We start from the raw sequence: 23,163 nt of genomic DNA, 5'->3' as shown, positions 1-23,163 counted from the left end.
TAATACCGTTTGAATCGATTACTGTTTTTTTTTCATTGTTTTCAATTTTATTGCATTATAACATTTTTCAAAGACATTTTACAATTTTTTATGGATAGTAAATAATTAAATGTAATAAGTAATAATAATTATTATAATTATAATAATGTATATCAAAACAATAATATTATTCTGACGTAAATATAAATACAAATAGTTTTTATTAATTAAAAAACATAGATACAAGTATTATATACACATAATTTAATCAATTTTCTGAATGTGACGCTTCATATATTTTAAATAATATAATATAATTATGATAGTTACACAGTTCTTTCATTTTTTAATTTTCAATTCAACTCCATAGATAAAACAATAAGACTAAAACGATTTTTTTTTTTTATTTAACCATATCATACATTAATAGACCCAAGGCAAACATATATAGCTCCTTTCCAGCTATTTTGACTATTAACAAATAAATAATTAAAAAAAAAAAATTAAAAAAAAAAAAATTAAAAAAAATATTCACAATTAAATACTAGGATACATTTCTAAAAAGAAATAAAAATTCAAAATGCACCTTGTTTCGTTTATATATCATACACAATGTACATTTTTATTTTTTTTAGTCAAAAGTTTTTTAAGTCTTTGAATTAAAAATGTCGGTTTGATGCAGTTATACAAAGTACTAAGATTATTGTTACAGTATTGCTATGAAAAGCATATCATAACCAAAACAATTTTAGTTTGATTATAAGGATGGTTTTTGTTTTCAAAAAAACTTAATAACATACATAAAATTATGAACAAAATAATAAATGTTATTATTATTAATTGTATGCATAAAGTAATTCTTAATTGCGATTCATATCGGATTTGTAATTTTACAAGTAGTACATAATATTGTACTTCCAAAATTATATTAAGGGTAATTTAAAAATTTATCAGTTCTATATAATGTTAATGGTAATGTCAAACCAGATGAAATCATTAAAAAAAAGAAAAATACATAATAATAATAATCATTAAACTAAAAGCGAAACATATATTATATTTAATGATTTATAATGACTAAGTAAATACATAGGTACTCTTTGAAGTGAAACATAAGACATATATATATTTAAAAGATTAAAAAAAATAAATGTATGTAAAATGAGATTATAAATAGGAGTACTAATCGTTCTTATTGGGTTTTGTATATATATTAATCTTTGCCTTTTATACAAAGTTTACAAATACATCATATAGGTATGATTTAAAAATAACAAATAAAATAAATTGTTAGATCTTATTCTGGGTTTAGTTAAATTAAACTAATTGTTAAAAGAAAACTAATTTAATGTTACACATAAGATTTTGTATACAATAATATTATTCATACATTGTATTATGTATGTATAATTTAAGTAAGTTATGATGAAAAATGTATTGTTTATGAAATTGTGGATAAAACCCATCTTTTATCAGTCCAATAATTATTACGTATACTAATATTACAAACAAATACAAATTATTCAATCTATTAAATTTCTAATAGTTAATTTAAATTTTATTTTGTGTAGTGCTATTGTGGGATATAATAATTAAAATGTACTTTGTATTTAAAGAAAGTAAAAGTATTATGTGATTTTAAAAGTTATGTATCCAAATACTAATTGAAAATTTTATAATTATGAATCTTGAAGTTAATTTTGTGATGTGTTACTTTTAACAATTTATGATTTGTCATCTTAGCACATAGAAGTCATTAAAATAACTGAAATGTTATCAATTAACAAATATAAGAAAAAAAACAATTTTTAACAACATAACTATTGAAATAATACATTAAATTAAGTAACACTAACAAAGTTTTGAATAAAACTATTTCGGTATGTAAAAGACAAAAACAATAACAAAAGAAGACAATCTAATGAATCCTAAAACATTGACCAAATACACACGCACACAAGAAAAAAATAAGGAACAAATTTGAGCCAAATCACATCATAATATTAAGTTGTATACAGTTTGAGTGTTATCCTTTGGCACATTTTGATCAAAGCTTAAAATATGTTTTACAACTTTATCGTAGTATACTGCGACATTAAAAAGCAATTTATATAATCACACAGAACATTACAGTATATGTATTACTTCAATGAAAGTTGAAAGAGGATTGGATTAAATAGTGTGGGTATATAGGAATTCTAGTTTTATAATGCACTGTTATTATGGTATCAATTTCAATAAAAGATAATTGTTATTATATAATAAAATTTTAAAGTTAAAATTCAATCATTATTGAAAAAAAAAATTAATTAATTAATTTTACTAGAAGTAAATTGTAATATTAAGTCTACTCTCATACATTTTTCTTTTAATACTTAATATACACATATGAAATATGTGTTTACATAAGAATAATTGAAGAATATAATTAAGGTTTTTAAATTATACTTGCAAAATGGTAATGGGGTGAGTAATAAACAAAGAATGAACTTTGATAATATAAATAAATATAAATTCAATATTTATCCCAAATCAAATTTAACACTAAAAAATATGAAAATTGTGAGTTCCATTTTATTTTATCATTTTAGGTACATATATAATTTTGATAGGAAATTTTGTTTATATAAAAAAAATTACAGTATGTATAAATATATTAATATTATTCATAAATAATAGTTATTTTATAAATAAAAACTGAACATTTTATTAATAATTTTTATTGTTGATTGGTAAAAAATACTCGGATTTGCATATAATCAGGTTTTGTAATGTTTAATTTGTGTACATCATTTGCTCATTAAAGTGCTATTTATATAGGGATCATAACAATTGTTTGTAAATATAAATTCTAAATTTTAACAGTATTCTTAGCAATTCAATCACAAACAGTTTTATCTCTTCTTTCTGGCATATTTAAAATAAAATTATGTTCATTAAATAAGCAAAATGTCTTCTCAATACCGATGGTATATACTATAATTTACTATGCTACTATATTTGCTCTTCTTATGTTATTAATTAATTTATATTTTATAATATACACTTAAAAATTCTACAAAAGGTGTAATAAACTAAACATAGACATTTAATGAAAAAAAGTGTTAAATAAATAATAACTGACATAATCTAAGAATATAATGTTATAACTATTATACAAAGATCTTAGAAGCTGTTATTACCTAAGTTAATTAAATAATAATTACAATAATATGTGATCATTTTGGAATTTTCAATAATAATATTATGAGTGGTAATTGGATATTGCAGGGGTAAAAATCTTTAGTTTTAAAATAAAATAATTTAAAATTGAAACAGTTGTGAAACACAGTGATTTTAGTATCGAACATTAATCATGTTTTATTACATACATTTGTTAGCATAAAATATTCCTTTTTATTTTTTTTTGGAATGTCCCATCTACGTCAAAACTATTAATTTGATGTACTCTACTATACAACATTAACATATTTATTTATCATAATGAATTTTATAGTTCTTGAACCGATAACATCTACATGAACCGGAGGTAACTGATTTAATTGCACAAACCCAGTGAAAATGTATATAATAACCACAATACTTTTGGACACATCATAAATCAACTGATAGGAACCCACGAACCATTTGAACAAAAAAAAACCAATGTACATGAAAACAAAAAAATACATAGGAGGATAAATATTGGTAACGTGAAAATATTGTATTACTCTAATAATATAACAATAATATTGGTTGAGCAAAAAGATGACATTGAACAAATTCGAGTTAAAATCGCAAATTTTTAACGATATCGCTGATCATATAGAGAATAGTTTTAACGGATACGTTTTTTCTTTTTTAGTATTAAGAGAAAAATATAAATTTATTATAAGATTCTAATGTGCCATTGTATACGAAGTTAGTAAATTTAATACTCTGTGGTAACTTCGGCGTATTATTCCATATTGATATAAAAAAAAAAAAAAAATAAATATATATTAAAATAAAGTAAATTAATATTTACATTTAATAGATCAAATTCAGGACATGAAAAAATGTAATATGATTAGATAAAAGATAAATATCATGAGAGATAATAACTCAAACTATTCTCGAAGATGCATACAAGTCAATGAACCGTTCCCTGAATATATAACCAAGTATAATATATACAAATAATATTATTATAAACAATTGATAAGAGATTAATACAATGCGATGGTTGAAAAAAAATCTGAGAAAATATCGCAGTCTTTTACAGCGTTTCCGCGAGTTTAATAGTTACCACCACCATAACCAATATCCATACGATTGACGGACAAATAACCACCACTCGATTGCATGTAGGGTGAAACTCCATTACCACTATTGTTATTACCATAGGACATGGAGTTTTGAGGTGGATAAGGAAAATTTGGAGTGGGCATATGTATGTTATGGGTGTTATGTGAATATCCGTTCCCAGGCGGCCCTAATCCTCCATTAAATTGCATTGAGCTGCCATACTGATTATTGTATGGCTGTTGGTATTGTTGTTGTAGTCTGTCCATGTCCATCATAACCCCACCGGAATGATGATGGTTATAATTGATCGGAGGTGGTGGCGGTGGATACGAAGATGATGCAAGGTTGCTAACAGAAAAGTTTGACGGTTGAGACATGGATGCTTGTTGATGATGATGATTTCCACCATTAGTTAACGAGCTCACAGAAAAGTTATTCATATTTCCTTGAGGTGCACAAGGTGATGACGAATATGGATAATTTAAAGAGGGAGAACATGAATAATCTCCAGGCATGTATCCACCTGAATTTGATTCGTCCATATACTGATGGTGATGATGATGATGTCCACTATGTTGATCATTATCGTTCATGTTGGGAATTTGTTCAACTAGCGATTCCAAACCTGATAAACTTTTTGCTGTAACATCTTGATTAGTAATCTTATGCTGTTGATGTTGTTGTTGCTGCTGTTGTTGATGTGGATATCCTGTAGGTGGTGGGGGATAAACTGGGGATTCTGCAGGTGGATAAGCTGGAGATCCTGCTACTGAATCTACAGAGGCCGAGTATTCATCATAACCATGTGATTGAGGATAATGATGCATATCCATTTTCGGGTTAGTTTTTTGTGGTTGTTGAGGTCCACCAACAGAGTTATTAAACTGGCATTCCATTTGGGATGGTCTAGAATGTTGGTCGACACCAATTACATCTTCTTTGGTCACGCCGCCACTGTGTTGACTGCTATGTGGACTGGTATCTTCGGCCAAAAAACTGGTTGGTGGTTCAAAGTCAGGTGGGCCCAAACTAGGGGATGCTGGAGATTGTGATCCAATATTATGTTCCGAAGAGATAGCTGCACTAATTTCTGATGATAAATCAGAATGTGTAAACGATGGAGCTTGAGGTGACTGAGAATACCTGTGTTGTTGTGATTGAATTGGTGAACGATGATGATGGAAATTTGCATTGTTTATTCCACCACCTCCACCACCACCACCACCACCACCATTACCACCACCTCCACCACCACTATTGGAAATTGGTGAATGTGAAGAGCTTGGGTTATTATATATATTGTTTATAACATTATTACCTCCATACAACTGTGACAAGTTCATTGGAGATTGAATAGGTGGAGAAAAACAATTTGATAATTGAGTCGATGGGTTACTATGTTCACAAGATAAAACTGGTGGCACAACACTATTTGCTGGTGGCAACTGGTTTGGATCAGGTTTAATTTTCTTTGGTCGTCCTCTTTTCTTTTTGGGCAATCCTTCTCGTTCTTCAACCACCTGAGGTTTAGGACGCTTAACTTTTACTTCTTCAGGTGCGCCATCTTTAGTTTTTATTTTCTTTGGCCGCCCTCGTTTTTTCTTTTGCACCACAGGAGGTTCTTCTTTTACATCAACTATATTTTCTAATGTTTCTTGATTATCAACTACAGAATTGTAGTTGTTGAAGTATACAGATGGCACTTCATCTTTGGATTCTTCTTCTTTGATATCTGGCTCATAATAATTTTTTAATTTAGTAAAAGAAAATACCACTTCACTGTCGTCAATTTCAGCAACCAGACCATTTAAATAATCTCGAAATTTCTTCAGAGCTGCATAAAATGGTACTTTATCAGCTGCTCTTGGTAACTGGGCACATCGGGCACTAGATGACGGCATTACCCACATATACTATAAAATAAAAATATATTAATAATATTGAAAAATATATTTTATAAAACTACATCAAATGATAGTTAAATATTCTATGTTGAAATATTATATAGCATTATTACTTCCTCGAATATAAATAACTGTTGGAAATAATATAGAACTTGAGTCTATGAAAAATGAAATAATTAGAATTCAAAAATATTAAAATATATAATGTAGTAAAATATGATCATCATCAATGCTAATATCCATGTCCAGTACTGATGATAATAATACACATTGTGACCAAATTATATAATAATTAATTGTAACTATTTACTTCAAGTAGTATATTTATCTATAACATTTATAAGTAATTGATTAGCCGATATCTAATAATTTAATTATTTAAAAGGAAAAAACAAAATGTAATTTACAAAATAAGTTATGTATAAGCTTTTATAGTTTATATTGAAAAAAAATCCTTGTGAATACAATTTTATTATTGATACTATTAGTATATATAAAATACTTGGACAACAAATTCAAAAATGTTATTAAAGAAAGATTACTAACAATATATAATATTAAAAAGATCGATGATTTATTTTTTTGAACTGTACACATTTCAGTGAGAATAAATTTTACTTCTTAACAGATAAAATGATTGAAAATTTAAGAATTTTAAGCATAGTTATAATAACTAAGAACTAATAAAAACAATATCCATAATATAATACACACACACACAACTATAATATTTGTAATATAACAACATTTCAAACAAAATTAATATTATAAATTTTAATAATAACTTATTTATTTCTTACTGTATTTGTTCCATCTACAAGTTCTGGCTGACGACCAAATGTAAAATCTTTTTTGCCAGAAAACACTTCAAAAATAAGTTTTCCATTAAATACTGCAATTTTTGGTTTAAACCGTTGCAACTTCTCTAGAAGAATTTGACTTCCTAAAAGGTTAAATTATATTAAAAAATTTAATAAAATAAAATTAAATTTATTAAAAAAAATAATAAAATAAATCTCCTTTAACTTGATAATTTAAATTTTTTTGATCTTCTAAAACAGTACTTATCTCTACTTGATTAGAACAGAATTTATGTTAAAAAACATTTTTGAATAATTTTTACAAGAACTATTTCAATAAATATATATTTTTAAATAATTCTTATTATTTTTATATCATTGAAGTTGAAAACATATTCAAAAGTTTAATTTCATTGAAAAAAAAAAAGATTTAGAAAAATTAAAGATTTAAATGTAGTCAATAATTCAACAAAACAAAATTTTTTTTAGATAAAATTAATAATATATTTTTAATAACTCAAATCAATTTACATTATATTATATTAGTTTAACAAGGAATCATTATACATTCCATTAATTATAAGTAAAAATAACTTGTATTCGAAAGCAGTAATTTAAAATTAAAATACTTAATGTTATCTATATAGATATAAATGTAAGGTCTAAATGTTGAAACAGCCAATACTTTTAAAAAATACTGAATAATGCAGGGATTAAAATGTTAATCAAAACAGCCCTGGTAAATACATGTTACTATAGTTTAATAATAGTGTAATAGTCCTAAATTTTTTAGTAAATAAATAAATAATAATAGTACGATATCAGAAAATATACATGTAAAAAAAATACTTAACAAAGTGGTAATAATTTAAACAAGTATATTTAAAACTGAATCTTATCAATATAATTATGTATAATATTAAATTTAAATTAAATTTTAAAATAAATTATTTTAAATTTTTCACCAAGTAAATTGTAAGTTAGTTATAAGTTATAAGATAATAATAAATATATTGTAAATAGGGGTGGTTAAATAAAAAATAATAAATTAAAATCAACAGTTTCTAAGTATTATAATTGATTATCTAATATTGGATTATACTAAACATAAATGTATAAGAAATAAATTAAATAGTGTCAACTACAATAAAGAAAACAAACCTTCTTTGATTTCTTTTCTTGTGAGATCAGCACTGCCTTTGGTAGCTCGCTCTACCATATTAGTAAAACCTATACCATTTTGAAGCAGCTTGTAATCATCATCAGCAGTCATAGGCTCTGGAGTAAGACCAGATAAGTACAAACATTTCCCTATAAATATAAAATGTGATAAATAAATAATATATTATTGAATAGTGTATATATTCTAAAAGTATTGGTTCACCAATAACAAATTACTAACAAAGAACATTTCTACTGCTATTTTTCAAATTAATAAATACATTAATAGACTGTAAATATAATTGAGTATTTACTCACAGAAATGATTTCCAGGACCTGCATAATGATGACCTTTATAAGCAGCAAATAGACCAGGATTGATACCAATCTAAAATGATGTTGTTTAAATTAATAAACTTTCATTTTTAACCCTTAACTACCGATGTGCGGTCTGTCAGACCGCCCCAAATATTTGTTTACAATTTACTACTTATACAATGTTCTAAATTTTATTTTATTTTGTAGTACCTTTAAATGATCGATGTCTAGTTAAGTTGGCAATGTTTAATAGTCTTGGGTTTTTTTTTTCCTTGGAAATACAACATTTATATTGAGCGGTCTGTCAGACTGTACATCGGTATAAACTGCCGATCACAATTGGTTATTTTTAGTCTTTCGATTAACTATTATATTTTTGTACCCAAACGAGATAAGGATTTAACACAATACACATTTAATCAGTCATGCCCGTGCGGTCTACAGTTTGTATATTAATACGGTTTTCTTTTTCAATATTCGTTTATTTTTTTATATTTTTTATTTGACAATGAGTGTTCAAAATAAAAGTTCAGAACCAGTAAGTTCAAATGATTTCGAAGCAATAATTGACCAATGGTTAGATTGTGATAGTTATAGAAAGAATGTGATAGTTATAGAGAGTGAACACGACACTAATTCTGAAATTTCAGATAGCGATACAAATTTAGACGATGGTGATTCATAAGACACAACCGATGGACAAGTTAGTAAATTTTATTATGGAAAAAAAAGATTTAAATGGTCACAAAAATCATTTTATAGTCGTAATACTAGAACCTTACAACACAATATCGTAGTAAATTTGCCTGGATTACGAAATAACTATCGCAATAATTCTAACATAACACCTTTACAAGCGTGGTCTTATTTTATTGATGATGGAATTTTATTTGAAATTTTGACTTGGACAAATATTGAAATTTCCAAACACAGAAAAAAATATAAAATATATTCAAGTGATTTAAGAAATGTTGATATTATAGAACTACGAACTTTTATTGGCTTATTATTTTATTCTGCTGTGTTCAAATCAAACCATGAAGATATTTCTTCAATATTTGCGACTGATGGGAGTAGAAGAGATATTTTTCGCTGTGTTACTAGTAAAAACCATTTTTCTATTTTACTTGCATGTCTACCGTTTGATAACCCTGACGATCGAGAGGCCAGAAAAATAAACGATCCTGCAGCTGCTATTTCTGGAATATTCAATACATTTGTTAATAACTGCCAGTCTGTTTATACAATGGGTACATGTGTATGTGTAGATGAAATGTTGGTTGGATTTCGAGGGCGGTGTAAATTCAAAATGTATTTACCACTCAAACCAGTGAAATATGGTTTAAAAATTATGTGTTTAGTTGACGCTAAAACCAATTATTTTTATAACAGATATATATATATATGTTGGAAAAGATTCTGATGGAAATACTTTAGATGAAAATGATAGAAAATTTTCTAAACCTACTCAATCTGTTTTACGTCTCACAAAGCCAATAAATAAAACTAATCGTAATATCACTGCAGACAACTGGTTCACGTCAATTGAACTTATTGAAGAATTAAAAAAAAAGAGGGAATACTTATGTCGGTACTGTCCGAAAAAATAAGAGAAATTCCTCCCGCATTTTTATCTAAAAAAAATCGTCAGGTCGGCGCGTTATTATTTGGTTTTACAAAAAATATTACTCTTGTTTTTTTTACTCCAAAATCAAATAAATGTGTGCTTTTAGCATCTTCTATGCATCATGACAGTTCAATTGAAAATACTGGTAAACCCGAAATAATAGAGTTTTATAACTCAACTAAAGGAGGTGTAGACAGTTTAGATCAAAAATGTGCTATTTATTGTACTGGAAGACGAACTCGACGATGGCCAATGACAATATTTTTACGTATACTAGATATTTCAGGTGTGAATGCTTATATTGTTTATAAAACCAATGAGGATATTAATGACATTGCTAGAATTAATTTTATGAAAAAATTAGCACATTCATTAGTTGTACCCGAGATGGAAAGAAGACTTAAAAATAAGAGAATCAACAAAGAAATAAAATCAAATGTTAGACGCGTTTTGAATATACGAAAAGATTTGTTAAGTACTCCATTACACGATCACTTACTAAATCCTCGTAAAACATGCTATTTATGCCCATCAAAAAAAAAAAAAGAAAAACATCGTATCCTTGCTATTTATGTGGACAACCCATATGCTTGGAATGTTCAAAAAAAGTTTGTAAAGAATGTATAGGAGTCTCGGAAGAAAATTAAAGGTAGATAAATTCGTAATAAAAATATATCAATTTGAATAGTTGTAATTTTTATTTTTTAAATGTAAATAATTATTTTTTTCAGGTTATATCATTAAGGTACGAAGTATAGAAGAAAATAATTTGTGCTTCATTTCAATAGTATGATTAATAATTTTTTTTTAACAATTTTCAAAAAAAAAAAAAAGAAATGTTTTTTTTTCGACTGTGTAAAAGTACCTTTTTTTTATGTATAGATACCGTTTAAAGTACTTCAAATAAATATAATTTAAATTTTGTTTTATTAAAACTCGTATATTTTTTCACTTAGACCAAGTACATGAATATCCGGTCTGGTAGACTGCACGTCGGCAATGATATTATTAATTTTTTATACGTCGGTAGTTGAGGGTTAAATTTTTAATTAATAATACTCACAATTACAATATCCAAATTATTGGTTAAATGATCAGGTAAAGTACGTTTTGATACTTCTTCTTCGGGCATACCATTAAAACGATCATGTTTTTTTCTTTCCTTATATACTTTGGCAGGATTGTTCAAAAGTTTATCTTTTGGTAACATGTGCTGCATTAGACCAAATGCTTGATCAGGGTTTAAGCATTGCAAACTAAAAATAATACATTAAAATAGCATTTTTTTTTATAATACACATATTTTCAATAATAGAATATTTACTTCATCTGATCTTCAGGTTTAAACTTTTTCTTTCTGCCTCTCTTTTTTGGCATATGTTGTAACATCATTTCTTCAGTATATTGTAAGTTTTGTTGACTATTATGATGTTGCAACTCTTCATCCACAAAACTGTATGGGTCATCAGGCATTTCATACTTTATCTGATGCTGCTGCATGTTATTCATCTGATGATGGTGATGAGCATGACCATGATGATGTGGATGCATGTTATGAGTATTCATATGTTGTTGCTGATGATGATGCATTGGAGGTAGCTGGTTCATAATATTATTATGAAGCTGAGCTGCTGCAGTAGTAGCTGCTGCGGCTGCAGCTGCAGCAGTAGCTGCTGCAACGGCTGCTAGTGAAGCAGAATGTTTGGCGGCTGCTTGTTCAGCATCGGTTCCACCACCACTGGTTTCATAACCATCATCAGCACAAGCAGGTTCTTGTTTCACAGATGATGCTTGTTGGCCATTGTTAATATCACAATTACTAAAGCTGTTAGGCCTGTCAACATAATACAACAATTTATATTTAAACATTATAATCTTAAAAATAAAATTATTGCAACCAAAATTAAAAAAAATGTTATTAATAAAAGTGTAAATATTTTTGAAGGTAGATTAATTAATAACAGAATCTAATAATCATTAATATTTTTTTTAATATTATATTATTAAATACAAATCAGACTAAATAACTGACAGTAATTTTCAGTTTAAAATTAAAAACTGAGATAAATGGATATAAGTAAACATAATTTAATTAATAGTTGTAACTACTCAAAATTTGATCATAAAACATAAAAAATAGTAATGAAAAAAATTACTCTTAACTTTCAGTAATATTAAATAGAATGAATTAATTTTTTTTTTTTTATATATTGTACAAATTATCTATAATATATCTAATTTAATAGGAAATAAAATTGATAAATTAAAACTTCAAACGAAATTTAAATGAAATATTTAAATATACAGTTAATATAATTATACAATATTAACAAATGATGGTTTAGTATGCACAGCGATTTATATAATACATAAAAAGAATATAAACACTTATGTATTAAATATTTCAGTAAGAACTTTTAATTTTACTTAATGTAATACAAAGAAATTTACCCTCGCTGAAATATGAGTTTTGAATCGAAACGAAATCATTTTATGAGAAGTTGTAACGTAATATTGATAATTCGTTATAAAAATGTAGAAGTTTAATTTACTATAAATTGATTATTCACAACAACAACAAACGAACATGTATGAACTATTCAACCTTCGATTTCAATTTAAAATGCAATACAATCGAACTTTAGTAATGCAGTTTTTTATTATAAAATAAAGGATGACCTATTATAAAAACGTTCGAATGTTCGATAGTCACAAGATATTTTATGGGATTACCTACATTTATTTTAAATAATTCGAGTATCCAGATCTGTGATAAAACTATGTTGTTGAATAAAAATTAAAGACGTTTTTCCCCAAAAGTTTATCAGGGATATCAAACTAGTTTTAACATACTCGAGTTCTATACACGCACTGTAAGCGATGGGGGTGGTGGGTCCAGAGCGGGCGGCAGCGCAGGGAATAAGAAAGAGGGAGATTAGCAAACTGGGTGTATAGTGCGGTGGCGGTGCGCGGTAGGGTGTATTGATTTATGATTCCAGCCAACAGGCAACCTGGTCAGGATACACACACATATACATATACTTACACACACATAAACACACGTACAGACAGAAACGCGCGCACACTTCCTCCGAACACATTTACCCACACACAAACACAAGTACAGACAGAAACACACACACACACACACACACTTCCTCCAAACACATTTACCCACACACAAACACAAGTACAGACAGAAACACACACACGCATAGACACATACACGTATTTGCAGTTGCCGGAACAAAGGTCGTAAAGAACTAAACACCAGGGATTAATGGTCAATGAATTTATTTAAAAACGAACAGAATCGTGTACAAACGAGCATTTTTTCATTCGTAATAAAAGCAAATAATCACTTTTGATTATTTGCAAAACAAAAAAGCAAAATTGTTTTCCTTGTTGACAAATGTTTACACTTCGAACGAACAATTCTCATAAAATCATGATTACCTACCGTTTAAAGTTTGTAATATATATATACATACATACACCCTTACAGTCTACCTAACCTACGTCAACGCAGATATTTACCATAGTGAAATGACTATCGAATTATAATCGCGACATAATTTAACACATTATTATTATACACCAGACAGTTTAACGGTCTATATAGTACTAAGGTGCATTTGCACAGATAATACTGAAAGCGTTTTAAATTCAACATCATTCAAAATACTTGGAGAATGTAGAAACTTTACAGTTCTGAAAAGTTTTAAATTAATTTGATCTAGAAAAGTGCGAGCTTATAGACCTTTCGAAATATTCTTCGTTTATTATAGCATACCGTTATTTTACTAATTGCGTTAAAAACGATTCCGCATAAACTTGAGTGTTATTTTATGATCTCTATAAGTATACGTTTTTTGTAAACAAATAATTAAATAAAATAGTTGAAATTATTTATTTAATTCATTCTTTTGTAAAAAAAAAAGTTTGGTGAAACCGATTAAAACTTTTATTATTAGGTATGTATTACTTTAACAACAAACAACGAAAACGATTAACAAGCGCGTTTACAAAATAATTACATTCATAAAGTACCTAGAAATTATTATCAATGAAAATTATAATTTCCAAAAAAACGAATTGTTTATAAAGATGTTAAACATTTAACTTTGATGACACGCATAAATACACAGTTAAAACGTTTATTGCGATAAATCGTAACTTTAATCATAATTAATTTAATAGTTAACACTCGTTACTCGATACAAATATAGTTTATCGTTAACCAGTTGATTAATATTAATTATTATTAGCGTTTTAATTTCATATCGAGAATGTCGAGATCTGATTTTCTTGGTATCATATGTAGGTTATCACAGTGATGAAATGAATGGTTAACAGACAAAACTAACACTAAGCAATGCGACGAAGTGGTTGTTCGTGTAGATACGTTTTCTTATAGCTGCGGCGGCGGCGGCGGCAGGTAATATTATTTAAATTTGATATGTCGCGTCATTAATACAACGGTCAATAAACTACGTTAACGGACAACGTATTATTATTATTATTATAATGATTTCATTATAACGCAGAAAGCGTGTGCCAATAATATCATAAGGTATCAAAAATGTATACATGTATATTTTAAATCATCCCTGCTGGTGGTAGCAGCGGCGGCAGTGACGGTGGTATATAATCGAGGAAGTTTATTGATTAATTTTTTTTTTCGAAAGCTACGCATATATATACATACGTACGTATGTGTAGTCTGTTAGCGTGCGTGCGCGCGTGTGCGTGTGTGTGTAGGATATCCTACGGAATTCGGGCTCTTTTCGTTGACGGGGTGCGGCGCGGCGATAGAGTTTCCATAGTCCCCGCCACTTGAAAAATCCGGAACACCGAGGGACACCACATCCTGTACACGCGCGCAGCGTTGGCGTTTCGTATTTCGCCATCGACGAGAAACGCACAAAACCGACTGCCGAACACACACCGAGTATACGCGCGCATATTATTATTATTATTATTATTATTGCGACACGCGGAGGGCAGATAATAATAGATTAGACAATTCACCAGGAGGGAGGGGGAGGGGGTTACCGGAGAATTTCAACGATAACGCGGCGGCGCGGACGCACGACAAGATCGCGTACGACAAACCATGCTGATTTCCGTTTAATTGATTGCGGGGACGTCGAACACGTCGACGGCCGTACCTGTAATGCGCGCGGGAGGTGCAAAACGCTATCTACGCGCGCCCAGTCGTCTCCGAGGGACGGGCGCAACGGTAAACGTTGTAACGGGCAACGGCAACAACAATAATGGTATAGACATTAGGTTAAGCCTCGGCGGCGGTCCGGGTAACAACAAAACGCGAAACGATGACGGTACTCGACGAGATGTTCCCGACGAAGGAGAGAGCGAGCGGTTCGGACCCGATCGCGTGCCGGCGGCGGGACGAGGGGTATCCGGTCCGCCGGGTTTAAGGCACGCTCTGACCGTCTCGGAAAAATGGCGTTCCGCAGATATCTGACGACGTGCACCGCCGCCGCCGCCGTTAACGAAAGCGGTACACGTAGTTATAATAATAAATTCCGCGCGGCCCACCGAGTGTAGTGGTTTTAACTCGGTAAAATCGCCGGGCCTATCCGGCCTTGCGCGAGCCCGCCCGTGCGTGAGCGGACGCGCCGCCTGCGTGCGTGCGTGCGTGCGTGCGTGCGAGCGTACGTGTTGACGACGGCTGTGTGTAGAGGCGTGCCCGGGATCGAAATTCAGGACGAGCAGTACCCGTGTGTAGTACGCACAGCAAGAGTGCGATTTTTTTTTTTTTTTTCAACGTCAAACACACACACACACACGCACACGCACACTGACGGCGTGAGGGGAGGGAGTGATTTTTCTCGTAACGCCGATCGATCCGATAGCAGTCGCGCGCGTACGCCGATTATACACGGTTATCACTGCGCAGCGCAACGGCAACAACATTTAGTGAACAGTTTTTTCTTTCATTTTTTTTTTCATACCACCGATCGTACAGCACTAATTTTGTATCGGAACCGTCGTGCAAACGACGAGAAGAAAAGTTTTGAATGACATGTTTACGCGTTTACCAACAACGTGTATCTAAAATGTTAACGTGTCTGCCGCGCGGTACGTTGTTTAAAACAATCTTTCTCCGGTGAACCGGGTACGGTGTACGACGGGAAAAACGGGAACCCGTAGCGCGAAAAAGTCGACAACGATCGCGTGAAAACGAAAAACAATAATCACGAATAATAACCACGTTGTACCACGTCCACGGTGCCTATTATTATTATTTAACGGCAGGGGGGAGAGGGGGAAGTTCGTAAGTCGACGGTTTTTTTTTTTCGTGTTAACACGCCGCCGGCCCGTCATCAGGGAAAAGCGGTGCGCGAACACGGTGCAAAAAAAAAAAAAAACGCGTGCCGGACACGAACCTCGTGTGTGTCGCAGCACAACGCGGTGCTATTGTACGTGTGACATGTAAATGAAAATTATTAGTGTGCGGTGCGTGGGTATTATAATATCTACATCGGCGTGTCGTTGTGTTTCTACGGCACGGCCGCCAAGCGAACTCACTCGCACTCGCACGCGCACGTCAATCATAACGGGCACCATTCAATCGCGCACGCATAACTAAAAATTGTTCGGAAACATAATGGCCACTACTATATATATATATACTACGGCCATCTACTCCGTGTATTGTAATGTACACATGCCGTAACGTTACGATATCGATGTGCGTGCGCATTTAAAAACACGATAAGAATAAAATATATTATATTATAATTTCGAGTTGGGTGTACAATTATTTAAGTCCACACTGTTGTTCGTTTTCATTTTATCCGCAACATTATAATATTTAAATATATATGGTACTTGTTATGAGAGAAAAATATTACAACAATCAACAAACGAGCAATATTGTTCTATGGCGCTAAACACCGGAGTAACACGACGATCATGCCGCAGCAGCAATAAGGTTTTTTTTTTTTTTTTTACATTAATCTCGATGTAATATATAATGCTATGCGAATTCCAGAAGCATTCGTTAGAGAAGTAATAATCGTTGAACATACGCCTTTATAAATACTACTTTTAACCAGAACATTTACATCTAATATTTATAACTTATGTATTGCGTGATCGAAATTTTTACTATTTTCCCTAAAAAATCGTTTCTTTGGTTAACAATAGAATTTTCCAGAATGATACAAGTATTTTTTCTTCTTCTCTTAACTTAATGGTCCATAAAGGATCTGAGCTGTCACAAACAATTCATTCTATATTTCCCAATTAAATGCCAGATCAACTAACTCATTTCTTCCCATCATTTATATATGTTTCTCAACACCATATTTTCATCTCATACAGAGTCTACCTATTGGTCTTTTCTTATGTATGTATAGTTTTGGTTAGTATTTTTTTATGTTAGTACAGGTATTTAGCAAATACTTTCCAGTACAAATGAAAATTAAATATATTATTAACATGGGTTATAACAATAGAATTGTCAAATTTATTAGAATTTTAATCATTGATAACATTAGCCTAAGCATTTTTCGTTATTTTATATTGCACATAGATCCAAATGAGTTTAAAATGTGTATTTTTAAAAATATTACCTAAATTATATTTTGTTTAAAATGATGTATTAATTTTCTAAGTTATAGATAATAATTTTAATTATTATTATTTATAAAAGTATAAGAATCATGTATTCAACATGAAAAATTTAAGCTGGAAAATTTAATCACAAAAAATTAAATATAGGTATTGTTAAAATAAACCATAATAATTTACTTTATTGACAAATATTAATTAGAACACAAAATATTTTTTCCTTGCTTTATTTGTTTTTATTTACAATTTACTTACCTAATGTTAGGTAGTTAATTATCATTAACCTTTCTAGCCTTGAGTAATTAATACTTAGTTTAGTTTATTGGTATATTTACTTAATGATAGTTAATAACAAAACAACTATTTAACCAAAATTATGAATAGGCACAGATATTAAGAAGGATTAATACTACAGAGAACTATTGTTTAAAAATATCATTCTTATTTATATAAATGAATTTAATAACTGATAAGCTTAATAAAGAATCTATAGTTTATAAAAATTCATTGATCAAGTATAACTGTCAAGGTAGAAACATATATAAAATATATATATATATATACACACAGTATATATGCTATATAATGTGAATGTAAATATTGAATAATTTAAATACTTATATTATTTAAATGATAAATATATTTTAGATTATAATACTAAATAAATCAAACAATAAACAATAAGTCAATGTACTTAGGGTATATTTATTGGCATATATTCTGAATTACATTTTACATAAACTGTTAACAATACAAGTTAGGTACAAGAATATTAAGTCACAATTATGAACAATAATTTATTAATGTAAATAATCAGTTAATTTATTTTTAAAATTAAATCGATTGAATAAATATTAAAAATCTAATATTTTTTTTTAGTTTTATTATTATTTCAAATACAGTATTAAATTAAGTTTAACCCGTAACTGGTACAGTAAAAAATAAACTGTAACTGGTACAGCGTGATGTGAAATACCCCTTCATTTGATAACAATATTTGGACCTTTATAGATTAAGTTCTTAAATAATTTTATGGATATTAATTATCAGTATAGTATTAACAATCTTTCTACATTTTTTTTTTTAAACAAATTATTATTTCTTAGTGTTTCAATGAATTGTTACTTTAAAAATTGTAGTAGAATTTATTTCTGAATCTTTTATTTTATTCTAGAATTTTTCAATATCAGTTTTTAAGGTTAAAACTTATATATAATAATAAAAGGCATACCGAAGAACAAGATTAAAAAAAAAAAATAATAATAACGAGAAAAATCATTTTTTTAGGTAAAAATAAATATGACCAAACTCCAATTAAAACGCTTTATTATAATAAATAAACAAAATATTAAACCTTCCAAAACAAAAATAAATACAAGAAACTTCAAATATAATAATAAATATAAACAACATAATATAATATAACTGTAGTGAACTAAATTTAAAAATAAGAACAAAAATTTCTTCAAACATCGAAATATATTGGATATCAAAAATGTTATGCACATGGTACAGTGCGGTGTAAGATACCGCTGAAAATTTTATATCAACAATAACAAGTTATGACAGTGAACATAACATGAAAACCTATCTTATCATGTACATTTTACCTCCATACAAAGGTATACATAACCTCCAAGTAATATTAACTATATTATAATTGATATATAGGATAAAAAAAATGCAGCGATGTATGACACCGTACTATACCAGTTATGGGTTAAGTACAGTAAGAGTAGAGTAAGAATATCTGGTCAAAATATTTTAGTTCACTAGTGATTTAAGTGATTTAATTCAAAATATTATTAGTTGAATAATAGGTGAATAATTCATAATGCTAATATTTTAATGGAAATCTAAAATATGATAAATACTAATAAATCAATGTTTACTATTTTGTTGATAAATATTGTTAAAACAAATTTAGCTTTATAAATGAATGAGAGTAATTACTAGCAAAAGGAATGAGTTTAAAAAACAAACAATATTTGATAATATAAATATATTTACTTTATCCAAAATAATATGATTTAATATTTTAATAAGCATTGTTATACTAAATTATACTGTGGGTACTACAAAACAAAAACAAATTGACTTCTTCTTGGTATTGAATTCATATTTGAAGCAATTAATTTATAGTAAAACTAAGAACCATTTAGTTCAATGAAGAATCATTAATTGGAAGTGTTAAACAAGTTTTATTCCTTACAAGATAAACTTCTATTATATTCATTACTTTAGTATCAAATCTTTAGATAAACAATAATAATAAATAATTGGTTGGTTTATTATGTTATTCACTAAAGATATAATTATTTTAGACATCAAACGGTACATCTACATTTTTTTATAATTTTGATACTTTTAATTAGTTCTATTGCTTCATTTATATTATGTTTAATATAATATAAACTATTGTTTAATAAACAACAAATAATCTAAGATAAAGATTAACATTTTTAATTAACATTAAGACTCGAGTTATTGCAATAGTAGAAATTGTAATTATTTAATAGATATGTAATTTAAACAACTATATATATGTATATATGATTTGAAATGTAGATTTAATATGAACTTAATTTAACAATCAAGTAATAGTTATTTTAATTAGATATATTACATAGTTTAAATATATAATATCATTATAATACAAGTACCTTTAATACAAAAATGAATGTTTCATAACTTATTAATGAAAAAATTAATAAATCAAGTCTTATATTATATTTTAGAGGGCCAATATTTAAAGCAACACATTTTTTAAAATATTAAATTTAATTCTAAGCAAGTTGGTATAGAAGATACCTTAAAGCATAGGGATATAACGTTAGAAAATTCCAAAATAAAAGAATAAAAAACAGTGAAATGTACAGTAAATTGTTGAAAGCATTTTACCAAAGGTCTCCAACATGAACTTATATTGCTCTCATATTAATTAATTTAACATGTGTTTAAATGTATTTATTTTTACATAATTGCAAAATATCACAAATTAACTGTGATTATTTCCTTTCTTCTACATTTCATATAGTTAAAACACCAGTGCTAGTAATTTGCTTTTATATAATTAATAATTAAATACTTAAATTATTATTTTTTAAACTTAAATAATATATAATATATATATTTTAATAAAATGTTCAATTTTATGTCATGAATTATCATTTTAAATTGTGTGACCACTCACTTCATTATTTCATAATGAAATCTTTTAATTTTTTTGATTACTATTTGAATGTTTAAAAATCTGCTTTGATGCATAAGTACCTTAAATGATGAGTACTGTGCATACTTGTGTCTTAGAAATTTAACATATGATAATACTATACATTGCCACTGTGGCACACTCAACACCTGAAGAATATTTCCTTTTACAACATGTTGTTTTAACTAAATAAGAACATTAATAAGATGTTATATAGACAGTAAGGTTCTAAGTCTATTTAATGTACATAATAAAAGAATCATCAGAAGTTAAATACTTTCTCTTGCATCATATAGTTTGTATTATAAGAATGTAATAACTTCAGAGTTAAAAACAAAGAATTTATTTACACACATATGTTCGTTTATGAAATTTTGATTTTAACAGACAGACCCCAATACTTCAAAGGACGTAGTGTTAAAAACAGGTGACCGAAAATTTTGAAAACACCATCACATTGGTTTGTTAATGGTCAGCAGTAAAACGAAATCTACAACATTCTTCTTGTGTATGCAATGATAATATAATAATCATAAAGACACTTTTCATAGTAACAGTTCAAGCGTACATGTAACACTTAAATACTTAAAGCGCTGACATACTATAAAAGCGCATAATTCGAAAACATTTTAATTCAATATTATAATGTATTATAACTAAAAGTTCAGTAGGAATGGTGTGCTGAAATACATAAATTATTATTTATGAAGATAAGATACACCAATCTGACATAATATCATTATTACAAGGTAGATGTACCTATTGTTTTTGATTAGGAGACAATGGTTTTTTCGTAGTTACACAACATAGCAAATCGATATCGGCCAAACAGGTGGAAGCCAATAATATAATCCTCTCTGGGTAGAGCTCTCTACCACAAGTCCTACACTTGTATGTCCTCAATGTGTTACTGGTAACGTTTTACCATCGGATCATAACTATCGGTCTAAGTTATGGTTCGTCACTACCGATCGGACGGACACGACACTCGCGCGACGACACAAGCGGAACACGGCGACTTCACATCGTTGGCCAGCGAAAGCGATGGCCACAGTAAACCGAGCGACCGAAGTTTTCGAACGACCAAAGTCCACCACGTCTGGATTGGCGCATACCAACACTTATCGCGGGATTGCGACACGAACGCAAACAACTATTACACACCGACGAACAATAATAATAATAATAATAATAATAATAATAATAATTATTATTATTATTACTATTATTACAATAATATTATACGTACGTACCACCGCCGATAGCTGTTAGCTCGACGTAATCGTTGTCGCCGTCGTCGTCGTCGCCGCTGTTATGTCGTCGTACGCTTTTTATTATTTATTTATTTTATTTTTCTATTCTTTTTTTTTTTTTTCCACACACGACCGTGTGTAATCGGACGACTCGCGTATACCTACTTTACACACACACACACACATACACGCACACGCGAGTGCGGCAGCCGTATCCGGTGTGGCGGTGAAAAACTCGCAGCACAAAAGGACGGCGCGCGGAGATGTAAAAATAAAAATGAAAAAAAAATCCGAGAGCAAGACGAACGATGTTCTCGGAACCGTTTCGCGGTGTGTTCCTCGCGTGTTTTTTAACCAGTGGAAAAAAAAAACTCGTCTTTGTCTCCCGACACCTGACCTCCTCCCGGCGATGGATCGCGCACTCGAGTGTGCGTGATGGTATCCCCCCCCCGGGAAGCGCTCGGTCGAGATAACAAATGCGGAGGGAGAGGGACGAGGAGGGGTGGATGGCGGACGAGAGTGTGTAAGAGAGAGAGTGAGTGAGAGAGAATGGTGAACGCGAATTGATAAAACTTTACGAACGATAATATTATATTTAACAACCAAACGGGTAAAAAACCAAATGTAAAAACAATGGTCGTACACGATTAAAATTAGAAACGTGCGTAGTGAACGAGAGAGAGAGTGATGGGGACAGAATGAGAGTGAGAGCGAGCGAGCGATGGATTTTAAAAAAAATCGCTTACTGTTGTTGTTGTTGTTGTTGTTGCTGCTGCTGCTGCTGCTGTTGTTGTTGCTGCTGCTGCTGTTTCAGAGAGGGCGAATTGCTCTCCGTCGACGAACTGGGTTCCATAGCGGCTCCGAGTAGAGTAGCCGACTCTCGGAACAAAGTGGCCACCTGCATCTATCAGCAGCCGCTCCGATCTGCTGCTGGTCGCGCCGCCGCGGCGACCGTGTGGAGGTGCTGCCGCTGCACCGCCGCCGCCGCCGTGGTAGTTATTGTGTTGTTGTATTTTTATTATTATTATTATTATTATTATTA

General features: G+C 29.6%; 1 protein-coding gene across 2 annotated transcripts; it reads right to left on the bottom strand.

Moving 5' to 3' along the window:
* Window positions 1-3,417: 3,417 nt before the first annotated feature.
* Window positions 3,418-23,157, bottom strand: LOC112682502. 2 transcript variants are annotated; one of them, XM_025553115.1, is made up of 7 exons: window positions 22,868-23,157; window positions 11,380-11,889; window positions 11,119-11,311; window positions 8,429-8,498; window positions 8,111-8,260; window positions 6,950-7,092; window positions 3,418-6,158 (listed from the first exon to the last, which is right to left on the bottom strand). In XM_025553115.1, exons 1-7 carry the CDS (start codon window positions 23,023-23,025, stop codon window positions 4,236-4,238), a joined length of 3,147 nt encoding a protein of 1,048 aa, XP_025408900.1. In that variant the 5' UTR covers window positions 23,026-23,157; the 3' UTR covers window positions 3,418-4,235. The 2 variants fall into 2 exon arrangements, with proteins under 2 accessions (XP_025408900.1, XP_025408901.1); XM_025553116.1 differs by lacking the exon at window positions 22,868-23,157 and adding an exon at window positions 12,793-12,811.
* Between the last annotated feature and the right edge of the window lie 6 nt (window positions 23,158-23,163).

Source organism: Sipha flava, unplaced genomic scaffold (assembly GCF_003268045.1).
Source record: "Sipha flava isolate LNK unplaced genomic scaffold, YSA_version1 205_pilon_pilon, whole genome shotgun sequence".
NCBI lineage: Eukaryota > Metazoa > Arthropoda > Insecta > Hemiptera > Aphididae > Sipha > Sipha flava.
This window is presented reverse-complemented; position numbering and strand designations above follow the sequence as displayed.